General features: G+C 45.0%; 1 protein-coding gene across 3 annotated transcripts in view; it reads left to right on the top strand.

Annotated features, from left to right (window-relative positions):
* The first annotated feature begins 14,190 nt into the window (after positions 1-14,190).
* SPAG6 (sperm associated antigen 6) overlaps positions 14,191-16,053 on the top strand; it is a 63,119-nt gene continuing 61,256 nt past the window's right edge. For 2 of the 3 annotated variants that reach the window (XM_010367563.2, XM_010367564.2), the window contains exons 1-2: positions 14,191-14,357; positions 14,444-14,539. In XM_010367563.2, the coding sequence (XP_010365865.1) occupies positions 14,333-14,357; positions 14,444-14,539 (121 nt within the window). In that variant the 5' untranslated portion in view covers positions 14,191-14,332. The remainder of the gene's footprint in view (positions 14,358-14,443; positions 14,540-16,053) is intronic. The other variant, XM_010367567.2, reaches the window with a different exon arrangement.

Genomic DNA, 16,053 nt, shown 5'->3' with positions numbered 1-16,053 from the left:
TAGCTAAGATCTTTAATAAAAATTTGATATGAAAAGCACAATGTGCAGAAGTTTTCGAAACCCTATAGAGGATTACAACAGGTAAACGTTAAAGAGAATACATTGCTGTCTTAATAGTGATGTTGCTAAGAAGTACGTGCTTTGTTGTAAAACTGCTTGAAAGCCCATTGAAAGATGTATCTGTCTATTTACAATCTTTGAAGTAAAAGTTACCAATGTTTGCCAATTTTGGTGAATTTAACTCATTTTCTAGGCTTTAAGTTTTTCATGATGTTTAAGACAAAAGTTAATGGAAGTGTCAAGTGATATTTTTGCTTTGGATGATCATTTGTATAAAGAATGAAAAAATATTTTTAAAAGGCTAAAAACTTTAAATGCTAGTGGACTGTCATTTGATTTACATAAAACCAAGTTATAAGATCAACATGGAATTCAAACTTTACATCTCAATCGCTTTATGATGGATTTATTTTTGAAATTGCTTATTAATCAGATACTGCAGTTATGGCTTACTTAGCACTATTTAACCATATGTGAAAATGTTATTTAGTTGAAAAGATTTTTTTCTCCTACTCAATTAGAAAATGGCATAAGCTTAAAAGTACATTTCAGCCAAAATTTTTTCTATGAATGGAAGATGTTTTGTATTCTTAAATAAGCAGCTATTACAGTTTGACAATTAAGATTAAAAACGTTTGCTAGGTTACCATGTTAGAAAATTTCAACCTTATGAAAACCCATATCAAAAGCTGCTAACTTTGTAACTTTTAGTAGCCAAAGCAGGGTACAGGAAAAGTCAGCTTTAAGTTTGACTTTTGCTTCTGAAAATATTCTAGAACACAAAGTTAGTGCTAACAAAATATTTCAGAGAAAATGCCTAAATTGATTTTACAGATTTTTACCTTAAATGCAAAGAGAAAAATGAGGCTGGTTGCTGTTGTGTAAATAGTGATCTATCTTGCTTTACACATGCATACCACTTTACAAGTACTTTTTGCTTTTAAAATTGCCGGCCGTTAATTGCACTGCATTGAAAAAACAACTGCCCTTCAGTTGTCTTAACCTGCCAACCATATTGCTATTTCCATATCCATACCTGATACTATTTGGACCTCTGGAGGGAAAATGCAACTGGCAGAATAAGCTGCTAGGGACTTTCCTTCATCCTTTCCTCTTTTCTGAATATTTTGAAGGTACAGTTAATTTGTGAAATCTTGTAACACTCATTGTATGGGCCTATTAAGGTTTTGTTATGAAAACAATAGGAACTTAAATACCCATGTGAAATGCGCCTTGCATTGACCAACACGAAAGGAGGACGTTTGGTATTTTAAAATAGTTTATTTTATGGTATCTTTTGAGGGGATAGGATTTACTTTTAGAAACAATCTGCACATGGAATCCAGTCTCTTAAAATCCTGGGGTGAAGCAATTGGTAATTTTTCCATTTCTCTTTGTATTTTAAAGGTTTGATAAATGTTTAAGATCTTTTTCTTCCTAATGCACGAGGAATGATAGTTGGAAATTCTGATTTAATTTAACTTAGTTGGAATGGAGGCTCCATAAGATTTTTAAAATACTTTGGCTGTTTTCCCCACACAGTCTTCATTGCGTTTATCCAAAACAAAAGGGTCTTGATCAACTTATATGAAAAACGCCTAGACATCATTTTAGATCTGTGCCGCGTCTAACAGTATACTAATTAAACCCTTTTCAAAAACCATCTATGCCTTTAAGACACTAATGTGGTGCAAAAATCACTGAACCCAGCTCCAACTTAAAGCTCTTGAGATACAGCATTTCACTTGAGGATGTTTCTTCATGTACAAAATGAACACTAACACAGGTAATACTTTGGAAGGTTGCTCTAAAAAAAATTCTGACTCCTCAAAAAAAAAAAAAAGCCCTTGAGGTAAATTAGCACTACAGAATTCAGAGCGAGGAGACGTCTCCAGTTCTTTACAAGGAATAGAAGGAGATACCCACACATTACAGCCTTGCAGCGAATCAGATTTGGAAATACCCACTGCGAAGACCTTGAGCCAGCCGATCTCCCTGCAAATCTCAAGATCGCCCAGTTTTGATTATGAAAGTCTCCGAAAATGTTTACACAGTTGAGTGTTTCCTGTTTCCGCAGTTAATTTTTTTTTTTTAACGTTTTTTCTTCTTTTGGTTCTTGAAACGGATTTCCTTTATTTGCACCAGTTTCTTTTTCTTAGTGTGCGATTTCTAGAGGTCTCACATGAAGAACTTCACTATCAACTCTGTCTTCATCAAGTCGACGACATCAGAAGTCATGTCATATTTATCACTGGAAAGGCTCCTCTGTAGGACTCTTGTGAGAAGTGTTCTGGAGAAGTTCAAGTGGAAAACTCATTCGGAAGTCGCTTTAGCCCTCCAAATAAATAGTAAGAGCTTCATAAAAACTTTCAACAAAGGAGTTAAAACTACTCTCATTTTTCAGCCCCTAGCCTTTAACAATGTCCCTTCCGAGACAATTGGAAGTTACTTTCAAAAGTAGCAGGTGTTGTTCCCTACCCTTCAGTAAAATGCTACTTCTTGCTCTAATTGTTGGGTCATCATGGAATGCAAACTTCACCGTGGACGTGATTTCAACGTTGGTGCGGATTTGGAGATCTCCAACTGTCTGTCCTAAATTAGCCAGAACTCAAGTTGAGAGAAGAGGCTGCAGACCCGGGTGATAAGGAAGCGCGTCGGAAAGTGGAATGCCAGGAATAGGATGGTGGCCGAGACGGACACCGAGGTTAGTGCAGGTGGAGAAGTCGGTCCAGGAGCCCAAGGAGCCCAAGTCACAGGTCCGAAGTCCTTAGGAGTGGAAGATCTTTCAACTAAACCAGAGAGAGGGGCGCACCGCACGGCGTGGACCATAAAGCCCGGGCGAGGGTGATTAGGGTGGGAAACCCCCACGGCATTCCAAAAACACAGGTTTCTTAGGTTCTAGTGCCCAGTGGAAAGGGCACAGTACACTGGCCTGGAGGAAATCACCTGACTTCTTACAGCGCTGCCTCCCTGGTAAGGGGGACCTTTATCAAAAAGACATCTTAAAGAAGCAACCGCCCCTCTCTTTTTCCTTATTTTCTAATTAGCATCTCACGGAGTAGGGGAAAGAGCTACAACCCAGTCCCCTGGTCGGAACTGCGCCACCCCCGTTCGGCCCTGCTGGGCGCGCGAGCCAAGGCCGCGGGGCACCGGGAGGCCATTTTGCGCGTGCGCTGCTCGCCTCGCGCCGCCCTCGGCTCTGCGGACTCGGATCCCGCCAAATTTGAAAGCGAGATTGTCAGGCCCTAAGGGGCTTGAGGGGCGGGGGAACGACGTCTTCTCCAAAGTTGGACCCCGTGGCGAGCGGCGGCGACAGCAGGGTATGCGCCGCCTCCGGAGGTGCTCCCCCTTCCCGCCGAAGCCCTCCACAGCGGCGGGCCGAGGCGCAGCGACGGGTCCCTGTCCCTCGAGCTCAGCGCGGGCAGGAAAACGACCCGCACTCGGGGAGGCAGCGGCTTCGCGGACAGAGCCCACGGGAGCGCGCCCTACCAGGAGCCAGGCCCGATAATCACCTTTCTTTGCCCTCCTCCGTCTTCGAGTCCAATCAATGCCCTTTCTCCTTAAGGAACGAGGTGTCCTTGGAGTTTGGGGTTTTGTTGGATGATTTTAAATAAAATCATTAAGTTATAAAGTGGCCACCCTGAAGGTTCCCGAAAGCGACTTTCATGTCTGCGACTGGAAAGGCCTAGGGGAGAGGGTCCTTCCGCTGGGCTCGTTTAATAGAACGCACTCGAATCCCCTGGGAAAGAGCCTTGACCGGGTGACAGGGCTGAGGAGGGGTGGCTGCGCGGCGGAATCTCAAGATCTGGGCAAAGGCTCTTATCTCGGGACGCGAAGGCGACGCCAAAATGGGTCCCCGGACAAGGCGACCCTGGGAGTGCCGGCTCCCCCGGCCTGGCAGAGGAGCGGGTGGGCCGAGGCTGGGACATCGCCTCCGAAAGCTGCCGGGACACGGCGGCTTCCTGCAGAGCCAGCGCCTGCCGGATCCCCAGAGCACAGAGGCTTCTCGGATAAGAGAGCTCCCCGTGCGCCCTAAAACCGGGAGAGGAAGGGACGACTTGGGGAAAGGGATTGGGGAATCTGGGGCATCAGCGGAGAAGTGAAAGCGGCCTAAAATGGGCGACGGCGGGCGAGTCCTCTTTATCAGTGCAGCAGGCTGCCGGAGCCGCCATTTGGTGGCGGATCTCGGTAGTTCAGTAGCACGTTGTGCTGAACGTCACAACTGGCTTGTCTACGTGGCATCGTCATTTCTTAACCGCGGTTTTACGAAATGCAAATTTCCCCCTGGCCTTCCTCCTCCGCGGGCGTCGACCCCCACTCGGCGCTCCGGGTGGACGGCTCCGGGGTGCGGGTCGTCCCTCGGGTGGTGCAGCCGCCGCGGCCTGAGACCCGGGGAGCGCCGGGGGTCCTTTCTGTGAGGCGCCCTCCCCCGGCTTCTGCCCGCGCCAAAGCCTGATGGAGTCCAGCGCAGACCTAAAGGCGCGCTTGGCACCCCGATTTTTCGAGACTGGGACGACTCTGAGCCAGCAGCTTTTCTCTCCCTCGTGGGGAGAATCTCATATCCTTGGGGTGGTGGGTGTGATAGGCATTGTCTTTTGGCCCCGCGTGTCCCTTCCCCGGTCTCCCGCCTCACCCCTCTCCGAGGTGAGGAGGGGAAACGGCAAATTCAGGCCTGGCGGGAAGGAACCGACCCGACGAGAGGCAGCTCCGCAGGGAGGGTCGGTTGGGATCCCGCCCCAGCGCCTCCTGCTCTGCCCGGCCCGCCCGGGGACGGGGAATGCCAGACATTTCTGTTGAGTGGTAGCAGGGCCGGTGGCACCATCTCGGGTGGCCGAGGCTTCGAGGTTTTCATGAAAAGCCCCCGAAGAGTGAGGCGCCCGCCCAGTGGAGAACAAAGGGCCGAGGGGCGAGGCGAGGCCACGCGCGCGGCTCCCTTGGCTCGGCCTGGCTGGAAGTTGGGGGCGCGGGCAGGGCTCACTCCCGGATTAGAGATGGCAGCCCGCCACCCCGGCCCCGCAGGGGACCGCAAGGATCCCATTCTTGGACCCCGAGCTGCCATGTTGCCTTCGCGGAGGGCGCCAGCCACTTGACGCTTACAAGACAGCGACGCCCCGAACCCGAGAGCCCTTCGGCCCTCGTTGCCGCACAGCTGCGGTCAAGGCCCGGAGGGGCTGTGGGACGCGGGCGGGAGCGAGAGCCCTGGGGTTGGTGGGGGGGGGGGGCAAGCCGGCGCGGCCGCGGCGCCGCAGCCGTTTCCCTCGCCACCTTCGTTCCAGGGGCTGCGGGGCTGCGCGCTCGGCAGAGGCTCGGTTGCCAGTAGCAACCACACGACGGCGATTTGCAGCCAGGGCCGCCGCCGCAGCCGCTGGTACCTCTGCCTCCTCCTACACCTCGGGCTCGAGCATTTGAAACCCTGGGGGTTGCCTTCGGTGACATCTCTCGCCCCCACCTCCGGTCCTCAGCCTCCAAAATCCTCAGCTCTGCTCAAAAGCCAGCGCCCCCGGCTGGGCCCTGCCCCCACCGCAGACAATAGGGGCGGCTGGGAGCGCACAGTGCGGCGCGCGCCGCGAGCAGCGGGCACCTGAGGCCCCTAAATCCGGGCGCGTCGCTGAGTCCCAGCCCCAGGTGCTCTCTTCGCGGAGTTGATCAGAAATTCTTTTTCAGTGGCCAATTAGAGAGCTTTTCTTGACATCAGAAATAAGGGTGGTGCCAAAGAAAGAAGTCAAACGCCCACTCCCTTTCTAATAACATCGACACAAAGAAGAGCTCATGGTTGCGTCTGCACTTGGTAACAGTGGCTTTCCTCTGGGTTAGAGCCACAGGCACAAGCACCCGCTGCAATCTTTCTTCTTCGTCTACCATGAATATTTTGCATGAAATCCAGAATGTAACCATTTGCGTTGGCTTAAGTGTTGCATCTGGATACTAGTTATTACTAGTGGATGGAACACTTTTTTCCCCCCCCCCATTTCATCGGATGATCCGCATCAACCCTTGGCAGTGTGGACTGCGTGGTTTGAAACATAAAGAAAACGACTGGCATTAACCCTTGAGGGATCTACTTTTTCTGTGGCTCTAGGACACCAATGTAACATTTTATAACAAGAGAACTCTTGTTAATGTTTTAAGCAGGTTTTATTGAAGAAAAGTCCTTAAAGTATCTAGCTAAGTCTTTTATTTAGCTAGTAGGATAACTTGGGAAATATGTGCATTGCCAAGTTTCTTCGCTCTTAATAATTGTCCCGGCTTTGAACAGCCGTTGTTAGCTGAGTGGTCTTAATGGGTTAAAATTTCTTGTAAATCACAAATGTGCTGAAATTTCCAAGTTTAAAGCTCCCTGAGGATAAGCACCTGCCTTATTCATCTTTGTAAGCTTCAGAGTCCTTTGAACGTAACAGATATTTGTTGGACTTCCAGGGAATTTCAGAAGTCTCAACAACTCTTATTAGGAAAAAACCCCAGCTTACTGATAACTAGTACAAAGCTTGGATATCTTTAATGAACTCAATGAAAAGCTAAACAATTTCCAAGCTGGTGGCATTATCAGATACTCTCATTAATGAGTATTTTACTTCATTATATTTCAAATACCATATACTGTATGTTAAAATATCTGACAGATGTTTCCAGAATTCTAAGGAGAATGATAAACTGTACATAAGAACTTGAAACTGCTAATTTCTCATCTAGTGTCTGAAAATTTGGTTGAATACCCACAAGTAAGGTGCAATTTTAAAGTGCTTTCATACTTTCTTATAGCACAGACATGGCATTAACTGTCTTTACAGCTGGACAGGAATGCTTAAGGATCTAGCGTTGGACATTGCAAATCTACTAAGACCTTGAAATATCCTCTTTAATTTAAATAAGCTTTAAAGCATACTGAAAATAGTATGTCTCAATCACAAGTGATGGTAAACTCAAATTATTGCCTCCTGAAATGACTCTTAGATATATTATTAAAAGAGGTTCACCTTTAAGCTTCAGGAAATACCAAGTTCATTAAATAAGACAGTTTACCTAAAAGAAGAAAGAGCACTGCTTGGTTCCTAGAGGGAGCATAACGACCTGTAGCTTGCCAAACCACCCTCATCACCATCTTAAAAATAGGAAAGCAAGGCTTTAGTGAAAAGTTCCTTTCTACGGTCTTTCAAGAAAGAAAAGCTCCAACAACTTGCTTTGGACCAAGTTAAAGAGATTATCTCCCTTTTTCATTACGACTGTCTTTCAATGAATTGAAGGATAAGATCAAAGTGCATTCATATTCATGTGAATTATCGCTATTGACTTGAATAATGATGGATTTCATTGTTTTATTTAAACTGAAACCAGGAACGCTGCTGCTTTTGAGGCTACACCCCTAAGGCTGTAGAATTTCTTCTCTGAGGACTCAAAAGCCAAGCAATTAGGTCTGACAACCACGTCATTTCCATAATGTACTTCCGTACAGAGGACTTTTTATTGGAATCGGTTACATTTCTATAGAATCTTTTTACCACTCAATTTTTGACTTCTTTCCAGCCTTCTCAACAAAACTCCTAAGTTAGGCAAGTACATTTCCAAAAAACTTATGAGTAAATTGTACTGAGAAGATACAGTGATATTTCAGAAGCTTTTATTAATAGCTGTTCATGAATCAGACAAATTAGTGTTATCAGTAATTACCTCAGGAGAGTGTTTTTGTTTTGAACATGATACATTACAGTTTTTCTAGAGTAACTGAAGAACTCAGTTACAGTAAGCTTGGGAAAATGTGTTTACCAGCTGTTTCTTTCTAAATACGCCTCATGACAATTTTCTTAAGACATTTTCATTTGGGTTTTCCTCAAACTGTCCCATCATTTTCTAAGGAGATGGAAGTTACTAGATTCAGTGGAACTCCCCTCACTTTCACCAAGTGATCATTCTGCTCAAATAATTCTTATTGAAATGCTTATCAGTTTGGATAACACTTTTTAGGAAATTCATGACAATAAAGTAAGCTTGTCATTCAATTCTGCAAGCAACCTTTAAAATAGACTTAGGAAACTGCATTTTCCTGAACTTTAATATACACAATTTATATAGCCTCTCTAAACCTAAAAAGAGACTCTAGTGCAACAAGTCTATTATCATGGTCTGTAGTGGGTTCTGGGAATATCCTTTCCCAGGAAGAGAACTGATTCAGTTACTTGGTTTCTTTCTTAAACTTTTGCCATACATTTAAGGCATTATACATAGACCACATTTTTTAAAAATTCAATGTTTTTCTATTGGGCTACAAGAGATCTCTATTTTCATTTACGCATTGTGTGTTTTTAGTATTGCAAGACACTCTTTAAGCCAGGAATTTATTAGTAAATTGTTTCTCTTTGGGAAATGATCATATATATATATTGAAATTACTTGCATACGTCCAGCTTTGCTTGTAAATTTCCAAGACTGTTACCCTTGACTTATAAGTAAAATAAGCAATTGCATATTATTTCACCAGGGCAAAAAAAAAAAAAAAAAAAAAAAAGCATTCCTTGAATAAAAAGCATTTCTTTATAATTCAATTCCTTAAGACCAGATTTGTCTTAGTTTCGGGAAAATTATTAGTATTTTCTTCATATAGGTAGTTAATCTTTTATATTGTTTATATAGGAACTTTTATTTTTTCACTGTAAAAAAATTAGGTAATATTGGAGTAGGAGGTAAAGTAATCCAGCTTTAGCAATATTTAGATGTTTTCTCTGAAATGTCAAAAAGCAAGGGTTCAAACTGTAGTGCAAGCATCTCTGAAAGAATGAGAGATGTAGTGCCGCCGTGTTCTCGAATTTAGCCTACGTTTTAGCGGAGCTTACTCTCCGCTCAGATCATCTCTGGGGGAGAAACGGACAGATAGAGTGGTTAAACTGGAGACACTTTTTTTTTTTCAAAGGTTTCAGAAACCTTGAAAACCATCCCTCGGTACTTTTGCAGTTATTTCCAGGAGTCAGAACATACAGTCCATTATTCTTCAGAGTAACCAATGCACAAGACATTTTGGCTTGGGACTTGATATCGCGAAATGACGTCAAAAAATTAAAAAAAAAAAATCGAGGCTCGCACATGCGCAATGAGGTGCAGCTGCTTTTTATTTTTTGTCTATATCAGCTATTGGCTCCTATCCCCGCCTCTGGAATCCGGCCTCCGCCGCGGGGTCCTAGGGGACGGGCCGGTGTAAAGCGGTGCGGGGTGCAGCACCCAACTCCAGCAAGAGAGAGCCCGAAGCCCTTCCCCACCTTTCCCGGCCAGGGCGCTCTTCTAAGTCCCGGGCGCGGACAGCCGGGGCGAAGTAGGCCGACCGGTGCGGCCGCAGCGAGTTTTCTGGCAGCGTCAGCGCCGCGGGGCCTGGGTTCCTGTGTTCAGGTCTCCGCCAGCTCCGCGCTCGCTCCCGCGAGTTGGCCGCACCATTCCCGCGCCCGCGGGGCAGCCGCCCCTCCAGGAGGCTCCAGCACGGACCTCCGCCCCGGCCCCCGCGCGGCAGTGCGGCTCCAGCTGGAGGCCCGGCCCGGGAAGCAAAGCGAAAGGACAGGCCTCCTTCCTCGCCAGCCGCCCGCCGCGCCTTTCCCAGCCCATGCCGGGAGAATCGGTGCCTGCCCCCTCTACCGCCCGCACCTCGGCCGCCGCGGCCGGGTCCGCGCCGGGAGGCCCCGAGGGAGGGAACCCCCGACCCGGCCCGCTAGGCGCTTCCGCACTCGCCCCCTGGCGCCGCGCGCCTCCGCCCCTTCCTCCCGCGACACCCACGAGGCCCCCGCCCGCGCTCTCAGCCCGCTCCCAGCGCCGCCTCCCCAGTTAGAAACTTCGCAGACACAGCGAAGCTGCTCGTTGGAGTTGGAGAAACTTGGGAAGAATGCAAAAAGCCAGGGAAGCCGGGAAGGACCACGTTTTTCCCTAGCCCTCGGCCCGACACTCCTGTCCACATTGGACGCGGCTGCCTGCGGCGCCGGGGAGCGCGGACCCGGTGGACACTCCGCTTGGGGACCCGCCGGCATCCGGCTTCGGCTTGCGGGGGGCGGCCAGCCGCGGCGCAATCCTCGCGGGACCCGCGTCTAGGGGATGCGTGGCCCGGACGCGGGCTTGGTGGGCTCTCTAGAGTCGTTTCTTATGTGGCACTTTCCGTCTTTGTCTGCTGTGTCTTGCACTGATTGAAGGGTGGAGAGGATAGTACGGACCTTCTGTGACACAAGTCCAACAACGCCAACATTTTAAAGGGGTGGGAGGTATTGAGAGGGAGGGCTGACCGGCATCTGGAGCAGGGCGCTTAGTGTTTTCCAACTCGTGATGCAGGCTTTGGTCAGTTTTGAATTACTTAAAACGCACGCAAGTCTAAATGGAAGATATTTATATCACACTCAGATCAAGCTCCAATAATTTGTTTTTATGCATGTCACTACTGCCTTAGAAAACGGCATGCTGCATTTCGGACTTAACACTGAAAGCACCCATTTTTAGTATCAATCACTTTGCACTACATGGTGCCTTTTGGGGAAGCAAAATTATTCGTGTGTGGAATCCCCCTAATCACGGGTTTCTTTGGAAGTGGAAAAGATTAGTTCCATCTCTTCATCCTCTGAATTACTGGAAAGGAAGACAGATACAGGTATATATTTAGGAATTTGGGACCAGTTAAACCACTGCCATCTTGACATTGACCTTAACGCTAAAAAGAAAAGCTTTAAAATGCAGAGTTGACTTTAAAGGTTTGAAAAGCCAAGAATAGGGAGTAAGGCATCAAAACAAAACATGCATAGAAATGTTAATCTTCCCTTCCCGGATGCAAGTGTACAAGTCTCTTCTGCTCTGCTGACAAACTTGATGAAATAACTGGATGGTCGGCTCAGACCTAAAATCCTGACATTATTTCCCAAAATAGGCGGGGTGCACCATTTAAGACAGTCATATTTACTTTCATCATTATAGGTAATATTTCTGTTCCACTAACTTGGTTATGGACTAAGTAATGCCTTTATTTTTAATTCCTGTATGTAACTATGGAGTTATTTAAGTTATTTTAAATTTAGTGTTTGCAAAATGATTAATGTAGTCTCATAACTTCAGTAATTACATGCAATTGCCAGTTGAATGCCTTCTTAAATGCTAACAATGATTTTGGGGAAAATATTTTAGGGGAGGGAAATTTCATAGCTGCACAGAACTCAGCTAATTTTTATTAAAAACAAGAAGCCTTTTATTATTTAAATGATGTTTTAGGTATGCTCACTTCTTCGCCTACTTTACTATAAGTCCTTCATCTTTGCCCCCAAAACACTAATAGCAGTTAGAGCAATTACAGCCCTTAAAATAGTGGCAGACTGCAGTACATGCCCATTGAATGAATGCAGGCTGCGGTATATGCTGGTAGAATGAAGTGATGTCTATCTCCTACTAGACTTCATGTCCTGGAAGAAAGGCACATTCTTTTATTAGCAAGGTGTTTGACACACATTGATAATGAATACATGTTAGGCTTGATGAAGAATATATATAACACTTGATTCAACTCAATGACAGTTTTAAAATGCAGATGTTAATATCTAATTAGCATATATAAATGTTTAAATTTTAAAATTTAGCTAGGAACTGAAGAAAAAATACGTGGATGTTAAAATTAGCAAAGCTTTAAAATTATGCATGTATAGCATATATTCCCATGATAGTGGGATTTTCTGAATTCTCAAAGGAGATATGCAAAGAGAAACAACAGGATTTTAAAACTGGCTTTATTTTGTCATTTTCAGTCTCATTTTCATAAAGGAAGAATTATTTGAAAAAGTGATTTTGAAGTTACATATTATGATGAGCTTTTTACAAAAGTAGCCAAAGGCTTCCAAACAAACCTATCATGGAAACACTTTTTTTGCAAGTTGTTCAGCTAATGGTTCATTCTCAATCAAATGTATATTCTTATGTGCCAGTTGCAGTGTATATCTCTAAAGTCAGCTGGTACTTTAAGAACAGTAATCTTCCTGTAATACTTTTTAAAATACCGAAGTATCCCTTTGAATTGTTTTCTTTTTCATTGCTTAACTGTTAGTTTAGAAGTGTGTATGTGATCATGGGACATTCATTTAACTTTAGAAAACAGAATAGTATTTTGTTTTAGAGTCAGTACATTGAAAAATAGGTCAGAGAATACAGATTGGTTTTCTTGTCAGTAAAAGTAATCTGCCATATTTTATGCTTGAATTACTGATAATTTCACTTATATGCATATTATAAACACTCTGTGTTACATACATTTCTCCATTTAGTTTTTAAGATTTTTTAAGAAGGAAACTAGAATAAAGAGCAAAGATCTAGCTTCTTTAATATGTCCAATTTCAGATATGAAGTAGGCATCCTATATTATGTTTTATCAGGAACAATACAATTTAACTTAAAGATATTGTTAATAACAGATACTCAGACTCTAAAGTAATTTACATAGCTTTTGAATGTATGTTTTCAAAGAACTTAGTAGCATCCCATACTGTGTTGTGTTTATAAGTTTAGACTTCTCCCTCTATTGAGCTCTTAACACTTTTAAAATAGAAAGCAAAGAGTAAAGCAATTGCTAAAAATGGCAGTTGGCATAGCTTAAGAGTTTGAATTGTTTGTTTAAGGACTGAAACCAAATATAAAAACTTTTAGTTTTAAGGGGATTTTTTTTCATCATTCAACAAGGAACTGAAAATTACAAGGCTTATTTGCAATCTTAATTATTTACTCAATCTGTTTCCTCCCGAGTCTCTAAATGGGAACGCACAACTTTAATTTTAAAGGACATATTCCCATAGGGAAATATAGATATCACTGTAAAACTTATGACTTTGAGTTAAGTAAAAAGATTATGGCCATCACTGGCTTGTGAGCTGCAGAAGCAGAAGACATGTACCTGCTCTTTGTGGGTATTAGGGACCCGACTAAACACACTTATTCTTCTGATTGCTGGTCAATTCCCCAACTATTTGGAGCTCCACAAAATATCAGGACTTCATCAAAGAGCTCAGGTCCGGGTGAGATCTCAAAGATTATTATAGAAGACTCATTCCAAATATAGAACCAGCTAAGTTTGCATGCTCCCTTCTGTTGAAGAAGTATCAAGGGGTTTCCTGTCTTGGCACTACTTAGCAGCATCTGCGGCTATGTATCCACTTGACATCTGGTGAAATTGTAGTTTCTGATGGAGGAACATTTAAAGTTGACAACTGTCATTGAAACAACTGGTATATAGTTTTCAGAGACAAGCTAGAAACCAGTGATAGACTAAGTACTTCAATTTTGTTAAAAGACACTGGGTAGAGGGTTCAAGTTATGTAAGATAGGGAAGTCTGGTTTTCCAGGTAAAGGTTCTCTCTCCTTTTCTATTGGAGATGTCATTCATCAACATAACGAAGCCTAAATTTAAAAGACTAAGACAAAATGTTTACAAATCACATAAAAGTGAGGAAACAGCAAAATTAGTAGTCATAAGGAGAAAGCCAGGGAAGACAGGACATTTATCACATCCTTTCCTCATCTGCTTTCTTCATTGAGTCTCTGAGTGCTCTTTAAATGCTTTTGTATTGTGTAATTAAGTGTATGAACATAGTTGTCATGCTCCTCCAGGAATCTTGAAACCAGGAATGCCAGGTATATAACAGCGGGTTACAAAGGAAAACACGGATTCTTAAATCAGTGTTTTACTGTCAGTGCAGTGTTAAATGTCAATGCATCTTAAGTTTTGCATTGACATTCTTGTGTTGATCGGATTCTACAATGTCACATGTGAGATTTCTCGGGACCGTCGAAGCTCAGACAACTCCAGGGCTGCAGTTTTCTCGTCTGGCCGCACTCGAACCAGGCTCCCTTGGCGCGTGGGGCCCTCCTGGCGCTCGGTCCCGACCCACGCCGCAGTCAGGACACCACGCCGATCTGGGGTCGCTTTGTAAGGAGCTCCGACCTCCAGGCGGTGGAGGGACACTCGACGGCGCGCGACGTCCCAGCGGCTCCGCGAGACAGGCGCGCTGAGAGTCCCTGCAGTCCTAGTCCTCGAGCTCGGGCGTCTTCGCGCTGCCGCCCCGCGCAGTGAGCACAGGCACCGCGGCCATGACGTCACGCCCGGGACTGGCCGTTGCCACAAGACGGCCGCGTTCCGGTTCCGGTAGGTTGCCCGGGAGACGCTAGTACACAGAGAAGAGGCTCCCGTCGGAGGCCGAGTCGTCGCCACGATTGCCCTCTGGGCTGACTCGCAGGCCGAGCCGCTTCCCCGCAGAGCTCAAGGAGGGGAGACCGTGGCGGGGGCGTCATGAGTCAGAGGCAGGTGCTGCAAGGTAGGGCCGGGGCGGGCAGGCGCCTTGACGGGCTGGCGGCTAGGAGACCCGGTTGCGGCGGGGTCCACCGACTCTCTCTCCCGCAGTGTTTGAGCAATATCAGAAGGCCAGGACCCAGTTCGTGCAGATGGTGGCGGAGCTGGCGACCAGACCCCAAAACATCGAGACGCTGCAGAACGCGGGTGAGCCCGGAGCCCGAACCCGCGTCGCCCCCTATCACCGGCCTCGCCCCGCGCACGGAGTCCCCGACGCCTCTGCCCCGCTCCCCTGCCCGTGGAGCTCTTGGGGACCCGCAGGGTGGGGACGGGAGTTCGCAAAAGCATCCATTCTTTTCAGCGGGTCTTTGGGGTTCAGGCCGAGAGGGTGAAGCTTCCAGATGGGTGTGGGAGGTACCCGATGTCCCTATTTCCATCTTCATTTGCACACAGGCAAGTGTCAGGTTGGAAGTCGAGGCCCTAGGAATTGCCTGGAAGTCATTTTACGTGAATGGGACTCTACCCTAATGAGACCCATTATATCCAAGTGCCATTTTGCGTGTCACCCTGCCTTTGATCACCTTCGACTTCCTCACCGCAAAGCAATTCCAGTGGTTTATACGTGATTTCTCGTCTTGCTTTAGTGAAAAAGGAATGATACGCTTAAATTTTTTCTAAGAAATTCAAAGTAGATAGAGACCAGACTTTGTGAAATCTTTGTGGCTAGTTCATTGTAGTCCTCAGTCCGAATTCTTGCAGATGTGAGAGGGGGAGAGAGAGGGAGAGAGATCTTCTTATCTCATAACATAAACTGATAAGAGAAAGATGGTTCTTCTTCTTCATTTTTTTTTTTTTGGATGATTCTACCATCATCTGAACTGTAAGGTAGCATTTTATCACTACTGTGTCATGAGAAATCTTCAGTTTATAGGATGTGATCTTTAAAACTAACACATAATTTGAAAAATTAAGAACATACTGATATTAAGAATACTTAAGGTGTAATGATTACTCTGGGTTTCTTTGAGGGGAATTACTACTGCACCTATGTGATACTTCGTTTTGTCACTAGGATTTTTGACATTCCTTGTGTGTTTTTATTGGGGGGGGCATGTATTTACAATAAAATGTATTTTATAATCTAAAAGCATTTTAGTTTGAGATAATTGTAGATTCACAACTGTAAGGGATAATACAGAGTGATCCCGTGTACCCTTTACTCAGTTGCCCACAATGGTAACATTTTTCAAAACTGTAGTGCAATATCACAAGGAGGACATTGACACTGATAAAAATTCATTGATCTTATTTAGGTTTTCTCCTTTTAATTGTTCGTGTGTGTGTGTGTTTTGTCCTAAAGAATTTTATTCCATATGTATCCACCACCAGCACAGTCAAGATACAGAACACTTTCATAATCACAGGGATCCTCTCTGTTGCCCTTTTATAGCCACACACACCTCCTGCTGTCCCTAACCCTGGGCAACCACTAATCTCTTCTCCATTTCTAAAATTTTGTCATTTCAGAATTGATAATCCTTTGTTCTATAGTTGTTTTATATGGGTTAATTTTCTGTATTCTGTGTGTATGTGTGTGCACTGGTACTCCTCAAGGTACCCAGAACAATACCGGGCACATAGTATTTCATATACACAGACCAACACAGACTAAGGTATTAGAACATGTTACATTTTAGAAGTGCATTTAAAAGTACATTTTA

The sequence above is a fragment of the Rhinopithecus roxellana genome, chromosome 11 (assembly GCF_007565055.1).
Source record: "Rhinopithecus roxellana isolate Shanxi Qingling chromosome 11, ASM756505v1, whole genome shotgun sequence".
In the NCBI taxonomy this organism is placed as follows: Eukaryota; Metazoa; Chordata; class Mammalia; order Primates; family Cercopithecidae; genus Rhinopithecus; species Rhinopithecus roxellana.
The sequence above is the reverse complement of the archived record's forward strand: the minus strand, read 5'-3'. Positions and strand labels throughout refer to the sequence as shown.